Source organism: Melopsittacus undulatus, chromosome 11 (assembly GCF_012275295.1).
Source record: "Melopsittacus undulatus isolate bMelUnd1 chromosome 11, bMelUnd1.mat.Z, whole genome shotgun sequence".
Lineage (NCBI taxonomy): Eukaryota > Metazoa > Chordata > Aves > Psittaciformes > Psittaculidae > Melopsittacus > Melopsittacus undulatus.
The window spans coordinates 6,127,671-6,149,662 of record NC_047537.1 but is presented as its reverse complement, the minus strand read 5'-3'; the positions used below and the strand labels follow the sequence as shown (position 1 = coordinate 6,149,662).

Here is a 21,992-nt window from a genome sequence, read left to right as displayed (position 1 = left end):
GTGTCCTGGCCACTGGGACCAACAGGTACGCCCTGGGAATGGGGGACAACACAGACACCATATCCCTGCTGATCCTAGACTACTTTGTCCTGCATGGAGACACCTATATGGGGCACCCAAAGGTCCCCCAGCATGAGAGAAGAGCTGGTGACGGCAGCTTCCATTGGCAGTGATGGCATCTGGTGTCACCACATGGGGCACAGTGAGGGCAGGAGCTGAGCCCCAAATGCACATGGCAGGCTCCTGTCTGCAGGGCAGGACCCTCCTCCATAGCGCTGGCACCTTCATCCATAGGGCTCCTACCCTCCTCCATAGGGCTCATACCCTCCTCCATAGGGCTGGTACCCTCCTCCATAGGGCTCGTACCCTCCTCCATAGGGCTCGTACCCTCCTCCATAGGGCTTGTACCCTCCTCCATAGGGCTGGCATCCTTGACAAGTGCTGGTACCCTCAACAAGGGCTGTTACCTTCATCCATAGAATGTGCACCCTTGATAAGGGCTGGCACCCTCATCTGTAGGGCTGGTACCCTCCTCCATGGGGCCACCACCCCCGTGCAGGACTGGCTCCCTCCTCTATGGCTGTCACCCGAGGGTTTTGGGTACCCACATCTGCCGGGCATCCCCAAACCAGGGTCCCAGAGGTGTCCCCTGTACTGCGAGGGCTGTGGGGCAGGAGGAGGGTGGGCAGGGCCAGGAGCAGATGATGACAGCAGTGGGGAGGAAGTGCCCTGGAGCGATGAGTGACTTGGGGTGGGCAGGAAGGGAGGGGCGGGCAGGGAAGGTTTCACAGTTATAAACTTCTCTCTCTGGTCCCTGAGCCTCCGAGCGGCGCAGCCATGGCCGAGGGGCAGAAACGAGCGGGCTTCAGGAAGTTCAGTGAGTGGCTGGAGGATGGGATGGGATGAGATGGGATGGGGTGGGATGGGGGGGACGGGATGGGACGGGATGGGATGGGTGGCATGGGATGGGTGGGTGCTGCGTCCCCTCTGCAGAGAACGGGCATCACAACGGTGCCACCCGCATTGCTGTCACTCCTCGCTTTCCCACCTAAAAGTCCATTTGCGTCCAAAATTTGCAGTGCCCACTCTCGGCTGCCCAGCAGCAAGATGGAGTGAATGGGAATGTGTGAGAGTGAATGTGAACGTGAGACAGTGATGGTGTGTGTGAGAGTGGATGTGAGTGTGAAACAGTGATTGAGTGTGTGTGAATGTGAGTGTGAGAGTGAATGCGGGAAACAGTAATAGTGTGTGTGAATGTGTGAGAATGTGTGAACGTGAATGGGAATGTGTGAAACAGTGATTGAGTGTGTGAGAATGAGTTTGTGAATGTGAATGTGTGTGTGCTCACATGCTCCCTGTGTCACTCCAAGCTGGGTACATCAGGAGCTGACACAGGCTCTGCGCTCATTAGGAAGCTCATTGGGGTGAGGGTATTTGAGGGTCTCCATCCCCAGCGCAGGGGCTGAGCTCAGGTGCTGTTGGTTCAGGAGCTGGGTGCCGGGATGCACGCAGGGGAATGCACAGTGGGGTTTGGGGTGGAGGTCTTCACTCCCCAGATCACATCCTAAGGGATGCACCGTCAGGGGTGCAAGCCGGGGGCATCCAGGACCCATACAAAGGAACCGGGTGGGAGCCTGGGAGCGCATTCCTGGCGGCTGCTCCCGGAGGAAGCGCCGGTACCCACCGGGAGCGAGCTCTGCTCTTTCTCACAGCCCCGGAGCCGTGGCCTTCACCCCGCTTCCCAGCGCGGGGCTGCTCCCTGCATTCCTGCGCGGCGCTGGCGCTGGGGGGAGGCCGGTCCCTGCCTTCCCCAGGGACCCTTCCGCTGGCAAAACCCACGGCCCCATCGCAGCTGGGATCGGCCTTTATGGTGGGAGGTGGGAAACGTCCCCAGCGCTGCCTTTCCCAGCCCGCAGCAGCCCTGGGAGCAGCCCCTGCAGAGGATGCTCGGACTCGGCCGGGATGCTCAACCCAAAGCAGTTTTGCCTTTAGCTTCACTCAGGCCGTGAGGTTCCTAACATATGAAAGCGCTTTTTTGGCTGATGCAGCCGCTGTGTGTCTATGCGGATACTCTGCAGAGCCCATGGCTGGTGTCAGCTGTGAGTCCGTGAGCTCCTCACACAGCCCAGCCGCAGCGCTGCTTCCTGCCACAGCAAACTCGTGCTGCCTGCAGGGGAAGAGGGTTTCAGAGCCCCGGGGTGTCACAATCATTGCACCCCCCCCGAGGCAGCCGGAGCACAGCAGTGAAACCCTGCCCTGCAGAGCCTGCATCACCCCGTGTGCCACCATCCTTGTGCAGGCTGCACACACAGAGCGGGGCCGGGGCCGAGGTGTGACATGAAACCCGCCTGCTGCGGGTATAAACCCTGCTCTGTGAGAGCTCGGTGCTTGCAGGTGGCTGTGAGGAAGTGGGGAAATCACCTCCTGCTCACAGCCGCGGTCATGGCCGGTTCCTGCTCCGACGTGCAGAGCATCACAGATCGGCTTGGGTGGGAAAGAGCCTTTAAATCATCCAGTTCCAACCCCCTGCCACAGGCAGGGACACCTCACACCAGAGCAGGCTGCTCAAAGCTCCATCCGACCTGGCCTTGAACACACACATGGACCCCCATCCCTTGGGGAGATGTGGTGTGTCCCATGCTTTCACCCTATATAGGGCAGGGGATGTGCACTGAGGGGCTACCCTGATGCTCCAGGGATGGGTACAGCCCTGCCCAGAGTCCCCAGTGGGAAGCAGAGAGGCGGTGGGGCAGGAGGAAGAGATCTGGACTCATTCCTGGCACTGGGCTGGGTGGTTCTTCCTCTGCCTCTACAACAGGGAAACGCTGCTGTTGGATTTGCCAGGGCTCACGGGTTGTTTGCTCCCTAAGTGACACCCCAACCAGCATCCCATCCACCCAAGGCCATGGGGATGTCCTGCTGGGCTGGGACTGGAGATGCAGGGTGTAATGGGGTTAGCACCAGGCTGCACCATGGCACAGTGCCCCATGCACACCCCAGCCCAGGACCTCACCATCACACCATGCCAGCAATAACCCCGCATTCATCTCTCCCCTCTCCTTGCCAGAGTTCTTCAAGTTCAAAGGCTTTGGGAGCCTGAGCAGCATCCCCCGGTCCTTCACCCTCCGGCGTGTGTCCGTAGCCCCCAGGGCTGCTGAGAGCCTGGGGCCGTGTCTCCCTCCTTCCCATGGCTTCCTGGAGGAGCCCTTTGACAGCACCCAGGATGATCTCAACACCATGCCCAAGAGCCCCGGCCCCTATGCCCGCTCATCGGACATGTACAGCCACATGGGCACCATGCCCAGGCTCAACCTGGGCAAGGCAGGGAAGAGCCAGGGCAAAGCCAAGAGTAGCCAGAGCTGCCGGGATAATGGGATTGCCAGTAACAAGCCCCCGCTCGCCTGCTCCAAGATGTCCATCACCCCTGATCCGGGCACAGATTCACCCTCAGCCGCTGGGCAAACAGAGCAGGAAGAGGAAGAGGCTCAGCCTATGGACACTCCAGTGCTGACCAGGATGGACCAGGAGCCTGCAGGGAGCATCTCCTGCCCCAGGATGGAGGCACCGAGCCTGGATCCAAATCCCAGCCAAACCCTGACCCCTGATACAGCAGCAGGATTGGGGACCACTGATGGGGATCAAAAGGGGCAAGAGCATCCCAGCGAGATCTCCTCAGACAGGTACAGCCCCATTGGGTTTGGTCAGCTTTCCTATGGGACCCCTTTTCTGCCCCCCCAGGGCAAGGGTATGGGGCTGGGACACAGAAGGGATGCAGCTGGCACTGCTGGAGCACTCCACACCATGGCCAGGTCAGCAGCTCCATGGGAGTGAGGTTTCCTGTGGGATTTCTGCTCCCTCCCGTTTCCGGATGGGGTGGAAACATCTCCGAGCCCCGCACAGCCCCAGTGTCCCTTTGTCCTGCCAGCGGCTCTGCTCCAGGGCTGGGATGTGCTGCAAGGAGCTCAGACCTGCACTGTCCCAGCCCCATCCACCCCTCACTCTCATCTCTTCCATCCCCTCCATCCTTATCCCTTCCATCTTTATCCCCTTCCCAGAGTGCCGCTTCCTCTCTCAGGGCACAGGGGTTACCCCAAAACCAGCTGCCCTGTCCCCGTTTCCATCACTTGCCATTAAACCCCCAGCTCCAGGCACAAATCCCCGCCTTCAAATTCCCACCCTCGGGGGAATTTGGGGGCTCAGCACTTACAGATGGGGTTGGATCTTTTGGACGGTTTTAACCTCAGAATCAGCAAGAGGATTTTTATAACCCCCTGCCCATCACTGGGGTGTCTGGGCACAAGGGACCACGAGTGTCCCCAGCAGCGTGTATGGCACTGAGGGCACGGGGGAAGGCACCAACTGCAGATCTCCCCCCAGAACAAGCTCCCAACGGATCACCCCTTCCCAAACCCGACTCTATCCCCACTCCAGCGCCTCCCGTTCCCCCGCTCCATCCCACCGCGGAGCTGAGCTCTCCATGCCCCAGCACGGGCTGCCCGTGAGGCCCCGGACGGGACGAACAGCGCTGGGAGCCGGGCCGCACATTCTGAAGGGAGGGCCGGGACCGGAAGGAGGAGGAGGAGGGTCCGCACCGCCCTGCGCGGCCCCGGCTCCCAACGCTCAGTGCGAGGCAGGAGAGCGGCCGGGAGAGCTTCTCCCGATCCCGGAGCAGGGGCTGTGATGACAGCGGTGGGCAGGAGATTCCCTGCGCTGGGACAGGGCAGGTGAGGGACACCCCCCGCACCCCGACGGGACGGGCAGGGAGAGGTGGGGAAGGGGCGAGCACAAAGCTCGGACGTTTGCATCGGCTGCCAGGGGCACGGCTTGGGGGGGATGGAGGTCTGGGGGGGATGGAGGTTTGGGGGGGATGGAGGTCTGGGGGGGCTGCAGCGGTGCCACGTCCTCTGTGAGCACAGAGACCCAGCGGTGGCACAGGGTCCCCATAGAGGGTGCTTGGGGCTCCCCCAGAAGTGACTTGGGTCACCGGGCTGGGAGCTGGGAGCAGGGAACGTGTGTGTGGTCACCGGGTGTCTTGGCTCTGGACTTGAGTCCCCAAAACTCAATAGCCAAATGCCCTCTAGCGTCATCTGGTGCTGGGTGTAGCCGTGCTGTTTGCCAGGGAAACTGAGGCACGGGAGCAGGACTTGGCATCAGGGGTGCTTCTGTGCTCTGCTTGGAGCCCCCCAAAACCTCTGCCTTAGGGAGCAGTCGCCTGCTGGAGCCAGCCCCATGGCCGGGCCCTGCTGTGGGGCGGGCGGAAGCAGGACCGGGACAGTGCCGCGCCCCAGCCCTTCCTCCTGTTGCAGGCACATCCCTGGGGATGGGGACGTTCTGTCCCCGCCAGCCCATGTCGGGGGCCAGCTTCCCAGCACGGGGCACGCCTGTGCAGAGGGACCAGAGCAGCTTGGGGGGGACAAGGGTGGCTCTGGGGTGGATATTGGCTTGCCTGGGGAGGATGGGGATGAGAGACAGCACAGCCTCAGGATGCCCAAGGGAGGGCTCTCCCATGGATGCTCCCTGCAGGATCCGGCCCTCGGTTGCACTGCCATGGGACAGGGAACAGCACCCACCCCATGGAGCTGCTCAGAACAAGGTGGTGGCCGTGATGCCGACACGGACATGGTGACTAACGGGAGATGACCCACAGCAGGTCACAGAGCGGATGTGATTTGATTTCCCTCCATGCATGGGGCACGGGAAGCGCTGCTTCCTGCAGGGCCCTGCCAGCCAAAACCCGGGATGAGGCAGCTCTGCAGAGGGGGAAACTGAGGCACCAAGTGCCCAGAACTGGTTCTCAGGCACCGGTGTGCAGGGATGAGGCAGACCAGGGCTGGACCCACACCATTAACCTGGATTGCTCCCAGCATCCAGCCCGGAGCTCAGCACATGTGTAAATCACTGCGCTGCCTTCCCAAGCCCAAAAGGAGCATCCAAAGCCCCGCTCCCCATTGCCGCTGCCGCGGTGCCGTGTCCCAGCCATGGCCGCGCTCCAGAGGCAGCCCTGGAATTTCTCCCAGGCGCTCGCTGCCCCCAAAAATGCCGTTTCCTACAGGAATGCGCAGCACTGGGGGGGCTGCGGCCCCAGCTGCTGCCCTTCCCCGGCACTGGGGCCTCCGCAGCGGCTCCCAGCTGCTCCCATGCTCTCGATTTCCTGCCCGGAGGCCCCCATCCTCCTGCCGGCTTTTCTCACGGCTCTCGCAGCTCCAGGCGGCTCCGGGGCTCCATGAGAGGCTGCAGAGCAGCACTGGAACAGGCCCACTGCCCATTACCGGGCCCCTTATCCCATTCCAAGCTGGACAATGGGGATGCGGGTTCACCAGTATGGGACGGGAGGAGTGGGTCCTGCTGGGCACACCAAGGGGTTCATGCTGATTCCAGCAGGACCCACTGTGATGTCCAGTGCATGTCCAGCGTGGCAACGGTCACCTCCTCTGTCCCCACTTCCCTTTGGAAATCACAGACTGATTTCTGAGCCACCAGGAACCATCCCCAGCCTGGAGGGATCCACAGAGGAGGAATTCTGCTCCCTAGGGATGGCACCAGCGTGGATTGCAGGAAGGGTTTGTGTGCAGGGCCCCAGCAGATCCCAGTGTGAGGCAGGGATCCTATGGCTATAGGCACCAGATGGAGCAAGGCTGCTTCTGGAAGGGAAGGGGGATCCTGGGGTTGTAGTTACCTGGGATTTGGTTCTTTCTTAGGCTTGTGCTGGCATCCCAGGGCCTGAGAACCTGTGCTCTTGACCTCAGCAAGCAGTGGGATGTCTGTGCTGCAGCTTGGTACTATAGAGGTGACAGATACAGGATTCTGGTTAAAGACGTCTGGAGTTCTGTCTTTCATTCTGGGTAGCACATCCCAGGCTGTTACAGCCTCTCTCCTGTGTTGTTCCCTTTGGATTCATCCATACAGACACATACCTCAACCTACAAGAGCACAAAAAGCAGTAGCAGCATCTGCTTCCTGCCTAGGAAGGAGCAGGGGCCATCTGTCCCCATGAAATGATGGTAAAGAAGCTGCTGGATCAGCAGGGTTGTTGTGGTGGTTGTCAGTAGAGCTAAGAGTGAACAGGTCTCCAAGGAGAATGGGAGCTTCTATTGCCCGTGTGCAAAGCTTGCAGTCTCAGCCAGGACACTGCAGTTCACCCTGGTTTCAGTGGGGTTTTGTTTCCATGGGGTTGCAGAGGGAACAGTCAGAAGCTCCTGTCTGGGTGCTGTGTCCCAGCAGCAGCCTATTGGGAACAGACCTGTGCCACTGGGAACAGGGCACAGGGCCCCTCACCTCGGCATGCACTCCCTGCACCGTGACCTGCGGGGACCCCAGCCTGGCCGCTGGGTCTCAGCTCACATGGTCCCAAGCAGATCTAGGGCAAGATCCCCTAAAAAGGCCTCATTCTTCCCTGATAGCATTAGGGAGGTTAAGCCCTGCCCTGAGAACGGGCAGGAACAGTGCTGGGACCTGGGAACCTCTCCTAAATCCATGCCCGTGCTCTCAGCCCCATGGCACAAGGGGTACAAACCCCCACACCTCTGCCACCACTGCTTTGACTTAACTGTCACCATTACTGCCCTTCACTTCTGTATTTCCATTTCTCCCCTTCTTTCCAGCCACCACGATGGCCTGGAGTCCGGCAGCGAATACGTGAAGGTAAGACACTGAGTGCAATCACAGCCTGCTCCTATGGGTGACAGTGGTAGAGGGGCTGGTTGGGTCCTACACCAGCACAGTGCTCAGCTCTGCATCCCCATCCCACCATTCTGGGCTCTCTCTTTGACCCTGGCAGACATTCCCTGCTGGAAGCAGTGAGGCTGATGCAGGCAGAGGATCCATGGTCCCTGTGTGGTACCCTGCCTGTGCGTCACGTTCCCATCACTTGTGAACACTGCAGACGCAGGGGCAGCCTCCTCCCTCTGCCTCCACGTAGTGAAACGGAAGGTTTTGAGCCACTTTCATGGCTGTCACATGAAAGTCGGTGTAAATCTCTCCAAATCTCTTGCTTATCCTCCAGCAAACTATTAACATTCCTGAGGACTCTTCATGTCTGGCCAGAAATTCATTAGCGAGGCGCCTGGCTCTGGAGGGAAGCAGCCCTCTTGCAGGAGGCTGCTGGCACAATGGGAGCCGGGTGGGAGCAGAGGAAGGGTGGCAGGGATGCTGCGTGGTTTGGGGATGGAGCATGGAAAACCTGCTCCGGTGGTCGCTGCCATGCAATCGCCTTGTTTGAGGGAGGCTGGAGCCTTCGGAGTCCGGTTACCCCATGGGGCTGGAATGAGCTGGGCAGATGTGGTTGTTGAGAAGTGACTTGAGGTGGCCCTGTCCGTGTGTGCACCCAGAGGTGGGTGCATTTTACAGCTGTTAATACACTGAATCAGCAATGGGTATGGGTTTGCTTTTGGGATCCGAGTTCTGTGAGCCAGGAGTGTTCCCTACTCTCCAGGCAGATCCCAGACCCAAGCTTGGTGGCCTTTATTTCCCACCCATGGTGTTGACACAGGCCGTGGGCTGTGATTTATTCACCACTTCCCTTCGGTCACGGAAGCAAGTGATGGCTGCAGTGACAGCAGCTATTGCAGTCAAATAAGTAATTAGCTGGAGTGTGGGTGACCGGGATGATGGGGGCACTTGGGCTGATTGCAGGCGCCGGGCTTGGCTGGGAGCCCGTGCAGCTGCAGAGTGCTCAGCACCCCGCAGCATTCAGCCCCAGGGCTGGCTGGGAAGGTGGCTGCTGTAACTGGGACCCACTACTGGAATAGGTCCCTGCTTTGTGGCTGCGATGGAAACAAGCAGAGGGGGCAAAGACAGGGAGGAAAGAGACAGTGATGGAGAGGGTGTTCTGCAAAGCCCTTGAGAGCAAAGGTCCAGATGTGCACAAAGGCACCACCAAACATCAGCCCTCAAGCTACAACCACAAACCAGGCAGGGTCAGCTCTCCCATCACCAAGCCTGCTGTGAGGAGAGGTGCAACCAGGAGCCAGGCAGGGTCCGGAGCTGGGATCAATAAGCACTTGGTAATTAACGTGCTTGAATAATAGCCTGAGGGTTGGTGTTTCCAAGCTGCCTGGGGGATCCATGCGCCTGGCTCCATTTGCGGACATCCCACCCAGCCACCTCTGCCCTGGTGTTACCCTTCGGGAGAGCAGCAGTGGGTAAAGCTGTCCCATGTCCCTGCAGTCAGAGGTTTCCAGCTTCCCCTGCACAGGGGCAGCCGGGAGCATCACCCCGTGTGGCTCCGTCACTGAGAGCCTTGGAAGGAAACCACAGAGCCCGTCGCGGGGGAGAAGCCTTGGCAAGGGGATGATTCACCATCGAATCCTGTTGGAGCAGCCTCTCCTTGTGCGCTGCCATCTGGTCTGTCCCTGAGCCCCAGGCAAGAGAGGAGCCCGTGCTCGCACCCTGTCCCAGTGGGTGCACTGAGCACGCAGTGCCCCGTGTTCCGCGCTGCCTCCTTCCAGCCCTGTCCTGCTGCAGATCCCGTCTGCTCCCTGTCTCCTCCTCTCTGCTGCTAAAGCAGGGGCAGCGCGGGGCCCGGCGAGCGCCTCCGAGCTTCCTTTGTTCTGCGCGGAGGGGCTGCTCCGGGACCTGTCTCCCGTCAGCCCCGGCTGCTGCCTCCCTGCCTGGGGATGCGAGGAGCTCGTCTGAATGAATGAGAGGGGAGGCTGCAGGGTTCTGCTCTTTGTGGCAGCAGGGAAGCCTCTCCCTGCTCACAGCATCCCCTGAGGTGAGGGTACACCGGGAGGCACCGGGGTGCTTGTGGATGGGAGGGTAAAGCTCCCCGGTGGCATGGCCGGATCCATGTGCCAATGCAGGACAGCCCTGGAAGGGGACGGGACAAGGGGGTGCAGAGCTCATTGCGGGTGCTGGGGGACCCCTGCCCGTGCCTGTGTGCAATGGGTTCAGGCTGGGATATTGAGAACTGGAGCGATGCTTTGAGTCATCAGTGCTGCCTCGCACATCCCATACATGAAACCGTGGCCTTAATTAAACCAAAGCGGAGCTTTAATTAAACACAACTCGGATATAGCCTATGTGGGAAGCAGGCAGCCAGCTTCCCGCAGCGAGGCACACACCGGGGTGTCCCTCAGAAGGACATCACCAGGAAGGGGTGCAAGAGGGGACGAGGCTGTCCCTGACCCGTGTGTGTCACCGGGGAGAGCAGACGGATTGGGATGGGGAGGTGACAAAGGGGTGACAAAACCCCTCGGGGGGATGAATCCCCTCTGAGGAGCTGGGTCCCCTCAGAGGAATCAGCTCCCTTCAGGGGTCTTGGATCCCCTCAGAGGAGCTGGTTCTCCTTAGTGATGCTGGTTCCCTTAAGGATGCAGGGAGCCGGGATGTCTGCTGCCCTCTAAGGACCCGGTTCCCCTCAGGGACGCTGGTTCCCCCCAGGGTACCCGTTCCACTCAGAGGACCCTGATCCCCTCAGGGGTATCCGGTCCCCTCAGAGGACCCGGTTCACCCTCAGAGGACCCGGCTCTCCTTGGGGACACCGGCTCCCTTCGGAGGTACCGGCTCCCCGGGGCCCGGTGCGGGCGGCCCCGCGGGGCGTTCCGGGGCGGAGCTGCGGTTCGGGCCCCGCCTCCCGCTGCCGACAAGGGATGAGGTAATCGGGGAAGCGGCTGAAATTGAAGCCCGGCGGCGGTGGCGGCGGCCGCGGAGGTGCAGCCCGGGCCGGGGCAGCCCGGGCCGGGCGCGCCGCGCCATGACGGAGCGGTGCAGCCTCTGGAGCGCGCTGTCGGCGGCCGCATGCTGCTTCTACCGCGGCTCCTTCATGCAGGTGCAGGTGAGCGGGGGACGGGCACCGGGCAGCGTGCGGAAGGACGGCGGGATGGGAGCACTGGGAACGCGGGTTCGAACCCACTGCCCCGCTGACCCCAGCGCTGGGCCAGGGGGCAGCGAGTGCGGGGTCGCGGGGCAGAGCGCAGCCCCCTCCGAGCCATGGGAGCGGGGCCGCCGGTTCCCCCCGCAGAGCACTTCTGAAGGGAGCCCTCACCCTTGGCAGAGCTCGGTTAGCATCCCCCGAGTGATGCCATGGTCTGGGAGCATCACTGAGCGCACAGAACCCGAGCGCAGGTGAGCGCACAGCTCCCTGGCCTGGGTGTCTGTGTGTGCTGCACTGCACAGGTCTGACTGGTGGGATGCATCCGTCACCCGTCCTGGGGTGCTCCCAGCACCGCTGCTGTCTGGGCATGAGTGCAGGTGTCCTATTTTTGGACGCTGGCATTTGCACAGCGCTAGGAATTGGTTCTCTCATTTACTCAATTCAAGAGCAAAGGTGTTTTAAGGCTGCAAGAGCCAAGCAGGCTCTGGGCTGAAGTAAGAGCTGTAGCATACTGCAAGTTAGAAAGGAGCTGGCAGCCAAGAGAGCTGGCAGGGTTATTCTGTACCCCTGCTGAGCGAGGTAGGTGCTGAGCCTTGGAGATTATGTTGGGTAAGACAGAGCCCAAGAGCAGCATTTCAAGTCTTGTCATGGTTGCAGTTGATCTCAATGTAAAGCCAGGGATTTCCACCGCTATTGGGGGCAAAGAGGGAAAGCAGAAGAGCTTCTCCTGATTGTTCAAAGGCTACAGGAGGATGTGCCCCAGCACAGCAGCCCTTGGGCTGCACATGGCAGGGGTTTCAGCAAGCTGCTGTCAGCACAAGGCAGAGACAAGTGGGTGTCAGGCTCACCACAAGGATGCGAGAGGGGATGGAGGGCGCTCCATCCCGACCCCAGAAAGAGTTAAAAGTGAAGCCCTGAGTGCTCACCTGGCTCCTCCAGATCTTTCACCATCTATCTGTGCCCAAGCGTGCCCAGCAAACACACACTGAAGTCCCCATGAATGACTGGAGCGCTTCCAGCTGACAGCCGCATCCCTGCTCACCGCCAATGGCAGTGCACCCAGCCTGGGAAGCACTGACATCATTTCTGGCCAATAGCAGCTCCGAAAAGGGATGCAGCAGCAGCCGCTGCTGCCGTCTTGGAGTGAGATAAGTAATATATAGATGGATGGAAATGTGTGTGTACCCATACCCCATCACTGCACCGGAGACCAGCTCCCCCAGGGCAGTGGTAGCTGTGCTCTCCACCACCCCACCACACAACCTGGGGCACTTATCCCACCTTGGAGCATCCAGATGTTCCCAGCCATCAACCCCAGCTGCACCCCACCCCTGCCAGCCAGACATAATTGCTCCAGAGCTGCCACAAAGGAGCACAGACAAGGGGAGAGAAGACCCTGGGGGTCAGCAGGACCAGCCTAGGATGGGTTTTGGATACCAGGACAAGGATTTTGAGCCGTCAGTGAGGATAACGGAGATGTGATGTACCCAAGTGGGGTGGACAGATGGGCTGATGCTTTCTCAGAGGCCATTTACATGCCCAGGGTCACTGGAAGACAAGTTATTTCTTTTCCATGTAGGTATCAAGATGAGGGGGATGGACTGGCTCACAGCACTGAAATACTTCACTGCAGTAACCCTTTGCCAAGTGCAAATGAAGCAGAGAAGTCCCCTCATGCAGTTGTGGGGCTTTCCCCCATATCCCTGCTCCCAAGGGCTTCTTAACTCCCATTTCCTCCCAGTTCTGCTTCCCAGGCAGCCAGAGCAGGGGTTGGGAATTCCCTAGCGAGGGTCCCAGCACCGGGTGGGCAGGAGCAGATGCGCTCCGTGCCCTGGGGTTAGTGAGATGTTATCATGGAGGGGAGGGTATGAGTACACCTTGCTCTCCAAGCTGACTTCATCCTCAGCTGCACTCCTCCAGATCTGGGAGGAGAGAGCAGGGAAGCTGCAAATCCCTCCTGTTCCATAAGGTTACCTTTGCAGGCAAAGCCAAACGCCAGCTTTGGAAGCTCTCCTCCACACCAGGCACAGTGACAAGTCACTGTTTTACTCATACCACAGCATCCTCCATCCTCCAGCTCTTGCTTTCCACTGCTAGTTCCAGTCCTTGCCCCTCAGCTATGACTGGAGGCACTTCCACCCATAGCCAAGCAGCAGGGAGAGCCAGAGAAGTGGGTAGGGATGGAGAGACCTGGGAATTGCCTCCTCATTGGGGCTGCCCCCATTGCATGGCAGCACCAGAGGATTCCCCAGCCCCAGGACTGCGAATCAGGGCACTGAGCACAATGGAGGAGCTCTCCTTCCTCCAGCCAAGCCAGCTTGGCTGCTGGTTGGGATTCCTCAAGCAGAGCTTGGCATCATCTGTGGCAGCTCCTGAGCTGGTTTGTCTGGTCCGGAGAACCACTCTAATCCCTACTGCTTCCTACTTAGATGGAAGAAGCCTCGAGGGGGGCAGCACCACACACTCCAGCTGGGTGCTAGTGGGAGTTGAGGCTTTCCCCCTCACCCATCCCACTGGCATGCAAGACCTCCCATCAGGCCATGCATCTTTGGATGTCCTCTTGGCACAGCAGAGCGTGCCAAGCGGTGCCCTTTTCAGCCCAGACATCCGCTGACACACTGCTGACAGCACTGAGCTGGGCTGTGCCATGCCAGCACCCACAGCTCGGCACCCAGCCAGCGGGCAGCACACAGGCAGGATGCTCCGGGACGTGCAGGGGGTTGGAAGTGGATGATGTTAAGGTCCTTTCCAATCCAGACCATTCTGTGATCCCATCCTCTCCCCAAACCTCCTGTACTCCCCTAGCTTAGCACCTGGCTCTTGGCACGGATGCCAAATCCAGGCTTGGAGACGCCGGGCGCCGCTCAGCTGGGTTTGTGTTTGTTATCCTGCACATTTGCATGGGGAGGATTTGGGGGAAAACCCAGATGTACAACACTGAGCAGAGCAGGCGCTAATCCCTGCTCCAGGCTCTGCTCCATTGGTGTTAGCCTGCAGAGGCAGGGCAGGGTCCCGGGGGTCCCTCACCGCAGTTTGGGGTGAGCTGAGGTTCCCCATCACTGCTCCAGAGCCAGGGCTGCTGATGGCAGAGAGGGGTTGTCATGGAAACGGCATCTGCTCGGCCTGGCCCCTCCACAGGCACCGGACCTCGCAGCATCCACCCGCTGCCATTCATTCCTAATGGGGTTCAGTGCCTTTGTCTCCATGGTGCCCCCAGAGCAGCAGAAAGCACTTGGATCCCCACAGCCCTCAGTCAGGAGAGGACAAGCCACATGTCTGCTGGTTCAGGTCCCTGTGGCTCCTGCATACAAGGACTGTGAACACAGTTGGATGAACAAGGCTGAGTTCAGTCCATGGTGTTCCCATAGGCTGCTGCCTCTGTCCCAGCACCTTTTGACTTGAGAGGAGTTGGGAAGGAGCAGGGACAGGTCCAGGCTGGTGAGGGCAAGCCCTGGAGGGCATGATCCATTACACAGGCCCTTGGCAGACTCCTTCCCGTGCCCAGGCTGGAGCAGGGTCCCAGGACAGCTTTGCTGCCGGATGAATGCAGCTACTACAGGGAATGAAGCATCTTCCCCAGGGATGGGAGGGAGTGGGGGTCAGAGTCCTGCTGAGGGGCTCAGTGGGGTCCCAGGAGCACCCAGATCAGTGGGTACAAGGCAGGAGAGCAGCGCAGTGCTCTCTGCTCTCCCCTACTCACAACTGGCAGAGGCCAAAAGGAATTGACATGGGATGTAAGGATGAGGCACAGGGCAAAGCGGTCAGGTCTGAGGCACTGCCATGGGTCTGCAGCCTGCAGTGCTCTGGGGCACCAGCTTCCATGCAAGGCCGGCGGTGAGTGCCAGGCTGCTCCTCCAGCAGTGCCAGCATGGTTTCAAGCCTGTGTCTGTCCTCCAAGACGCCACCAGCATCCTGCCCTAACCAGTGCCAAGGAGCTTGGAACCAGCCTCTGGTGTTCCCTCACATTGGTACTGCTACCAGAAGTGGAGCCAGGCCACCAAGGCACCCTGCTCATGGGAGCAGGACATCCCAGTAGCCACTGGGATGCTGCATTGGCTACATAGGGATCCAAGCTCCCCGGTCCAAGGCAGTGGTGTTGGCACCACAGCACGGCTCAAAACTGCTGTGCCAAGCAGGGGAACCAGCCTCTTGTGCACCCCAAACCCATTCTTGCCTCTAAACAAGCACTGTGCTGCAAGCAGGAATCCTCAGCTGCCCTCTGGGAATGCTGGCCAAGCATCAGGCAGGGAGCATGGCCAATGGAGATGTGACGCCATCCCTTATCTCTCCAGGGGGAAAAGGAGGGGGCAAATTGCATCCTCCAGGCTCAGGTGCAGTAGCGATGGTAAAAGCTAATTTCGATGCAGAAGGTTCCCTTTACATTTGTCATTACTATTCATGCCACCATCAGGCTAAACACAGCGAGTTAACCCTTTGGGTGAGGGATCACAGTGGATGTTGCACAGGGCAGGGAATAACACAGCTCTCCTCCTGGAAACATGCTTCCCACAGTGGTTCTGCCCTGGAGGTGTTTGAGGAGGGGATGGGGTAGGGTTTCTGCTGCCCAGCCTCATTCAGCTCTGAGCTGGGGCAGAGGGGCAGTGTGATGGGGACAATCCACCAGGAGACCCTGACCACTAACAGGCACATTACCCCTCCTGCATCCCTCACCACAGGCAGCAATCCTCACTCAGCTCCAGGTTACCTGTTCCCAGGAACAGGTCTGCTCCTGGCAGATGGCATCACCAGTGCCATGGAGAGTCCCATAGTCCTTACATCCTTCCCTAGCCCCACACTGGCTGATGCTCTCCTCTCCCCTGTGCAGTTCTCCAAGGAGAAATACATCCTCGATTCCTCACCGGAGAAGCTTCACAAGGAGCTGGAAGAGGAGCTGAAGCTGAGCAGCACTGACCTGCGCAGCCACGCTTGGTACCACGGCCGCATCCCACGGGAGGTGAGCAGGGTAAGGTGGGTGGCTCCGGGCATCCTTTGCTTGGGCTGCTCATGGAGAGAACCAGTGTGTCCTGATGGGAAGCCTCTGAGCAGCCTGGTTTTCCAGGGGCAAAGGGGAACAAGCCAATGCTCCAAGTACCACCCTCATGGAGCATCCACCAGTGTGGCTGTGCCTGAGGAGCTGCTCTATCCCCTTCCAGGTGTCAGAGAGCCTGGTGCAGAGGAACGGTGACTTCCTCATCCGGGACTCCCTCACCAGCCTGGGTGACTATGTGCTGACGTGCCGCTGGCGCAATGAGCCCCTCCACTTCAAGATCAACAAGGCGACGGCGAAGCCTGGCGAGGGCCATGCCCGTGTCCAGTACCTCTTCGAGCAGGAGAGCTTTGACAACGTGCCCGCCCTCGTCCGCTTCTACGTGGGCAACCGCAAAGCCATCTCGGAGCAGAGCGGGGCCATCATCTACTGCCCCATCAACCGCACCTTCCCCCTGCGCTACCTGGAAGCCAGCTATGGGCTGGGCAATGGGAAGCATGGGGGAGCCCACAGCCCCGCCACGCAGAAAGGGGGGCACATCAAGAGGAGAAGCATCACCATGACTGATGGACTGACAGCAGACAAGATCACCAGAGCTGAGGGGTGCCCGAGCAGGTGAGCATCATCCCAGCTTAGCTGGGCAGAGGACCAGCCCCCGGGAAAGAGAAGAAGCCATGCTCCCAATGGACAGGGGTTTGGGATCAGTTATGGGAAAGAGACTGGGATAAGAAGCAGTACCCAGCTAGCGCTGGGTACCAACCCCACTGAGTTACCACAGCAGACATGGCATTAGCATGCCAGGCCAGAAGCCAGAGAGTGCTTTACAACCACCCAGGCCAGGATTAACAGCATGTCAGGGCTTGTCAATGCCGGGAGCTGAGCTTTCCCAGGCGGATGTGAGGGGAGGGCCAGTCACAGCCACCAAGGGGCCGTTTGTTGGTTGGGTTTTTGCAGGGCCCTTTTAGGTTTAGAGCCCTTTCCATTCAGCTGCAGCATTTGCATCAGCAGAGCTGAAAGCCTGATGGGCAGGAGGAGATTAATGGAGCTGTGCTGGTGGGGGTCTGCACAGCCACCACATCACAGCCTCCACTGGGCTGAGCAGCTCACGTTAACCTCGGAGGTGGAGGAGATCCCCTCTGCATCGCTTGCTTTTGGCAGCCCCAGGCTGCTCAGAGCCTCGCTGGGGGGGCAGAGCCACGCATAAACCCTCACACAGAGCAGGCAGAGGGGTCCCATCTGTGCCTGCATCCCCCGTGGGACACAGCCCATCCCTGTCAGCCCAAGGGCAGGGTGAGCACACACCAGTGGGAAACAGGCAAACGGCTGCTATGGCAGGGAAATGGAGAGCACTCAGACTTCCAGGAGGGCCCAGATCCATCAGTCTGTCCTCATCACCCTAAACCCCTTATCACTGCACTGCTCTCCCATCCTGCTCCCACCACAGAGGCTCAGCACTCAAGGCTGAACACATCACTGCAGCCCAGTCCTCACCCATGGCAGTGAGTTACCTGCCATGCCTCCCTGTGCACAGCATCTTGTGCAGCACCACTGACACACAGTGTTTGCATCAGGCCCAAAACCTTCTTACTATGCAGCTGCTTGTGCACATGTGCTGCATGGCACCAGCCCAGGCACCTCAGCACCTCCATCGGTGCCTGCTGGGCTCCAGGGCCAGCTTCCAGGCACTTTCCACCTCTCCTAAGCTTTGGGTCAGAGCAGCAGCTCACCAAACCACCCCAGCACAGCTCTCTGGTGGCAACAAAGCAATGCATCCATCAGGTACCACTTGTAACACAACCATAGAAAACCACCCCCAGACTTCTTTCCTAGGGCCATTTCCCCACAGCACCCTGGAGCCATCCTTTCCCATGTACCTCAGCATCAGGACATCCATTCCCAGTGATCCACACAGCCAAGCTCCCCAAAGGCAGCGCTGTCTCTGCTTTATAAAGGCACTGATCCCTTCTGCTCCCAGCTGCCTGCAGGGACTTGCTCCAGCTGAGCTTGTTATGGGTCCAGCTCATTATGGGTGTCTGTGGAAGGAGGTGATGGGGCAGCAAACCCTCCCCTGGCCCCTGTTTGCAGGAGCTAACTTGTCCCATCTGCCCCCCCCCAGCGTGTCCCTGCCCCACCACAGAGACATCATTCGCAACTGCGCCGTCAGTGTGGACCAGATCCAAGACCTGCACTCCCCGATGTCCCCCATCTCTGAGAACCCAGCATCACCTGCCTACAGCACAGGTAGGCATCAACCTGCATCCCACTGGGGATGGGGGGACATGGGTCAGGCTGGGCTTGGCACAGGTGTGATGTGGGCACCTAGGGAGGGGATGGTGTTGGCTGTAAAGACAAGCCCCAATGCCTGGTTCTGTGCCTGGCAAAGAGCTGTCCTGGCAGAGGGATGGGGCTGGGACTGGCTGCTGCAGCCGTGGTCCCTACATGTGTGTATCCAGTACCAGCATCTCCTCCTCTCTCCCCAGTTACCCGGCTAAAGCCCCACGCCTGCCAAGCAGCTGGAGTTGCCCCAACCTCTCCAGTCATAAGAAGGTCCAGTGAGCCCCAGCTGTGCCAGGGGAGCAGCAGCAAAGCCCTGCCAGACCCTGCCCACAGCTCCCACTCGACTCCGTGCCATGGCTATGCCCGTGCCTCCCCTTCTCCCTCTGTGAACAGCTACAGCGAGCCGGACACGGGGCACTACTGCCAGCTCCATCCCACCTCACCCATGAGCAGGGACCGGCCGGCTCACGACACCAAGCAGCTCCCAACAAAGAGCTATGTGGAGAGGCTAAAGGTGGAGGAAGGACACAGAGGGACTATAGAGAACGGCTCCAGGGAAGCAGAGGCGGTGCAGAGGCTGAAGGGAGAGCTGGACTATGTGGGCTTTGTGCCCCCCACCATGGAAACAACCTCCTCCTTCAACCCTGCAGCCTTCCAGTCGCTGCTTATCCCTATGGAGAACAAGCCTCTGGAGATGGCTGTGCTCAAGAAGGTCAAAGAGCTGCTGGCAGAGGTGGATGTGAAGACGTTGGCCAAACACATCACCAAAGTGGACTGCCTGGTACGGCCAGGGCCAGGCGGGAGGAATGGACACTGCTGCCCTCCCATCGCTGCAGGATGCACCTGGAGCATGGAGCATCCCTGCTGGGCTCTGAGGCAGAGGCTGTGCTGGGGCAAGAGGCTGCTTCAGCCTCCCCTCAGTTAACACAGCTCTCATCAGCTCTCCCCTTCCTTGCCAGGTCGCACGGATACTGGGGGTGACAGCGGAGATGCAGCGGATGATGGGGGTGAGCTCCGGCATGGAGCTGCTCACCCTGCCCCACGGCCACCAGCTCCGTCTTGACCTGCTGGAACGGTACTGCAGGGGATGGCACAGCTCCCATAGGACACCCCCACCTTGGCACGGGGGGGTCCTCTGCACCCCACGGGGTGGAGGAGCCCTGGAGCATCCCCATTCCCCCTGCCCTGACCCCGCTCTGTGTCCCACCCCATGGCAGGTTTCACACCATGTCCATCATGATCGCCGTGGACATCCTGGGCTGCACGGGCAGCACGGAGGAGCGGGCAGCCCTGCTCCACAAAACCATCCAGCTGGCGGCCGAGCTCAAGAGCACCATGGGGAACATGTTCAGCTTCGCGGCTGTGATGAGCGCCCTGGAAATGACACAGGTACAGGGATGCTCCTTTCATCCTCTTAGCCTGGGCTCAGCCTATAACACATCCTGCCCCCCGCATCCTGCAGGCTCCATCACCCATTGGGGTGGGAGAAGAAGGGAAAACACCCAGGGCAGGGTAAAGGCCGGACTTGATCTTAAAGGCCCTTTCCAAAGCAGTTGATGCTCTGATTCCATGCAAGCAGGGAAGGGGAAGAGCTGTCCTCTCCGCAGAGCACACAGCCCAATCCCGCTGGGATCCGATTGTTTGTCAGCGGTTGGGCTTTTTGTTTAGTGCTGGGCTGTGTTCCTGGGAGGAAATGAATCTGCCCTGCAGCACAATGCACACCAGTCTCAAGGCAGCAGCATCTCCGGGCCACGCTGCTCCCTTTGCGAGACGAAAGGAGATTAAAATCCACTTTTAAATGGAGCCCAGCTGGGAAGCCTTTGCTTCCTGCCCGCACAAAGGAGGTGGAACTGCCCCCTCCCTGCCTCTCATCTTCAAGGCCGCTGTGAAGCTGCTGTGCTGCGGCACGGGCAGGGGGGACACATCCTGACCCCAGCCTCGGTGCTGGAGATGTGCCTGTTTCGGGGGGCAGCGGGTGCTGTGCAGGGATGGGGGGGGCACAGCTCCAGGGCCGGGCTGTGCACCCCTGGGAGGACCCTGTGATCCCAACGCTCGGTGCCCCCAGCACCTTCCATGTGCCCCATGTGCTTCCAGATCTCCCGGCTGGAGCAGACCTGGATGGTGCTGCGGCAGCGGCACACGGAGGGCGCGATCCTCTACGAGAAGAAGCTGAAGCCATTCCTGAAGAGCCTGAATGAAGGGAAAGGTAAAGGGAGGAGCTCCCTTGTCTCCCATCCCCCTGCTCCTTCCCCCTTCATCCACAGCCTCTGTGGAGGGGACGTGTTTGGGAGCTCTGCCCTTCTCCCAGACAGCACCAGACACTTCCCTGTGGCCGCAGAACCCCCCACAGGGCCCGTTTGGCCTCGGTTGCTCCTTCCTTCCCAAGGAAGTGTTTCCTAACCAAACAAACCCAGAGCCGAGCCCTTGCGCTCGCATGGGGATGGGGCAGTGAGGCAGGAGGATGCAAAGCCGCATCTCTCCACTGGCCTGCTCCCCGCTCCCCATCGCAGCCCTGGCAAGCACAGACACAGAGCAGGGACAGCAGCATTCCCCTCCTGTCACACCAGCTGGGAGGTGCTGGTGTTGAACCAGCGATGGCCCCAGGCACAGCAATAAGGAGCCAAAGCTGCTGCTGTGCTATAGCTGAGCCTCCAATCCGCTCCCTGGAGCAGCCTGGCTCCATGGGGAAGGGATGCATGGGCACGGGGTCCTCACTGTGGCTCTCCCCACAGAAGGGCCGCCGCTGACCAACACCACCTTTCCCCACATCGTGCCCCTCATGACGCTCCTGGAGCGGGATGAGGCTCTCACGGACAACCCCGAGCCCTGGGAGGCCAGCGACAGTGGCGTGGAGGTGGTCATGGCTCACCTGGAGGCAGCGCGGATGGTGGCTCACCACGGTGGGCTCTACCACACCAACGCGGAGGTGAAGCTGCAGGGTAAGCCATGGGGACACGGAGCTCCTGTCCCTCTGCTCCAGCCCAGGAGCATCCCATGGGCTCCCCATTATCCCTAGGCACTGACTCTCTCTCTCTGCAGGTTTCCAGGGCAGAGCGGAGCTGCTGGAGATTTTCAGCACCGAGTTCCAGCTGCGGCTGCTGTGGGGCAGCCGTGGGGCTGAGAGCAGCCAGGCCGAACGCTATGAGAAGTTTGACAAGGTCCTCACTGCCCTGTCCCACAAGCTGGAGCCGGCTGTGCGCTTCAGTGAGCTGTGACCCCCAGCTCCCAGCCTGGTCTATGGGGCGAGGGATGGGGCCAGGAATGTGACACAAGGAGAGATGGCCTGGAAAGGCACTGGGGCACTGGCCAGCAATACTGAAGCACAGAGAAGGAAAAGGAGGCACCTTCCATCTCCCATCCACCTCCTCAGGATGTGACAAGGGATGAGGACAGTGTGCAGGCCCCCATCCAGCCCCAATGAGGTCTGTGACTACCCCACGCTCCTCACCTCGCCCTTTGGTTTCATTTCTTTCCATCCCCATCCACCCAGAGCCACTGGATCCCACCTGTAAATACACTGTGGTCGCTCCGTGCTGTACAGACTCGTGAAGGACAGCTCTCGTTGTACATAGTCAGGCTCACCCGTTGTCCTGTAAATACCTGTACATACCCCATGGGTTCGGTTCTTACATACAATAAACTTTTACGCTGTTCCCCACGGGGACCCCCTGTGCTGAGGTGTCATGTAAAGGAGCAGGTGCCGGGGCAGGGCCGCTGATGGGCTCTGCGGTGCTGACCCCAGCCCCGCTGGCCACGGAGGCTCCGCGCTGGGTGCGCCCGGTGCAACGGGGGCTGCGGATCCCGATGCAAGGGGCGGGGCAATGTGGACCAGACCACGCCCCCGCTCACAGGCCACGCCCCCTGGTCGTAGGCCACGCCCCCTCGCGGTGCACGCCGGGAGCTGTAGTCCGGGCG

The 21,992-nt window shown here is 60.1% G+C and overlaps 1 protein-coding gene across 3 annotated transcripts; it reads left to right on the top strand.

Moving 5' to 3' along the window:
• The first annotated feature begins 826 nt into the window (after positions 1-826).
• SH2D3C (SH2 domain containing 3C) lies at positions 827-21,741 on the top strand. 3 transcript variants are annotated; one of them, XM_034067615.1, is made up of 12 exons: positions 827-877; positions 3,068-3,680; positions 7,602-7,641; positions 15,639-15,767; positions 15,967-16,415; positions 17,917-18,041; positions 18,281-18,858; positions 19,037-19,152; positions 19,295-19,466; positions 20,172-20,283; positions 20,810-21,016; positions 21,117-21,741. In XM_034067615.1, the coding sequence occupies exons 1-12, from the start codon at positions 838-840 to the stop codon at positions 21,290-21,292; spliced, it is 2,757 nt and encodes a 918-aa protein (XP_033923506.1). In that variant the 5' UTR covers positions 827-837; the 3' UTR covers positions 21,293-21,741. The 3 variants fall into 3 exon arrangements, with proteins under 3 accessions (XP_033923506.1, XP_033923508.1, XP_033923509.1); XM_034067617.1 differs by lacking the exons at positions 827-877; positions 3,068-3,680 and adding an exon at positions 4,572-4,724; XM_034067618.1 differs by lacking the exons at positions 827-877; positions 3,068-3,680; positions 7,602-7,641 and adding an exon at positions 10,600-10,774.
• The last annotated feature ends 251 nt before the right edge of the window (positions 21,742-21,992 follow it).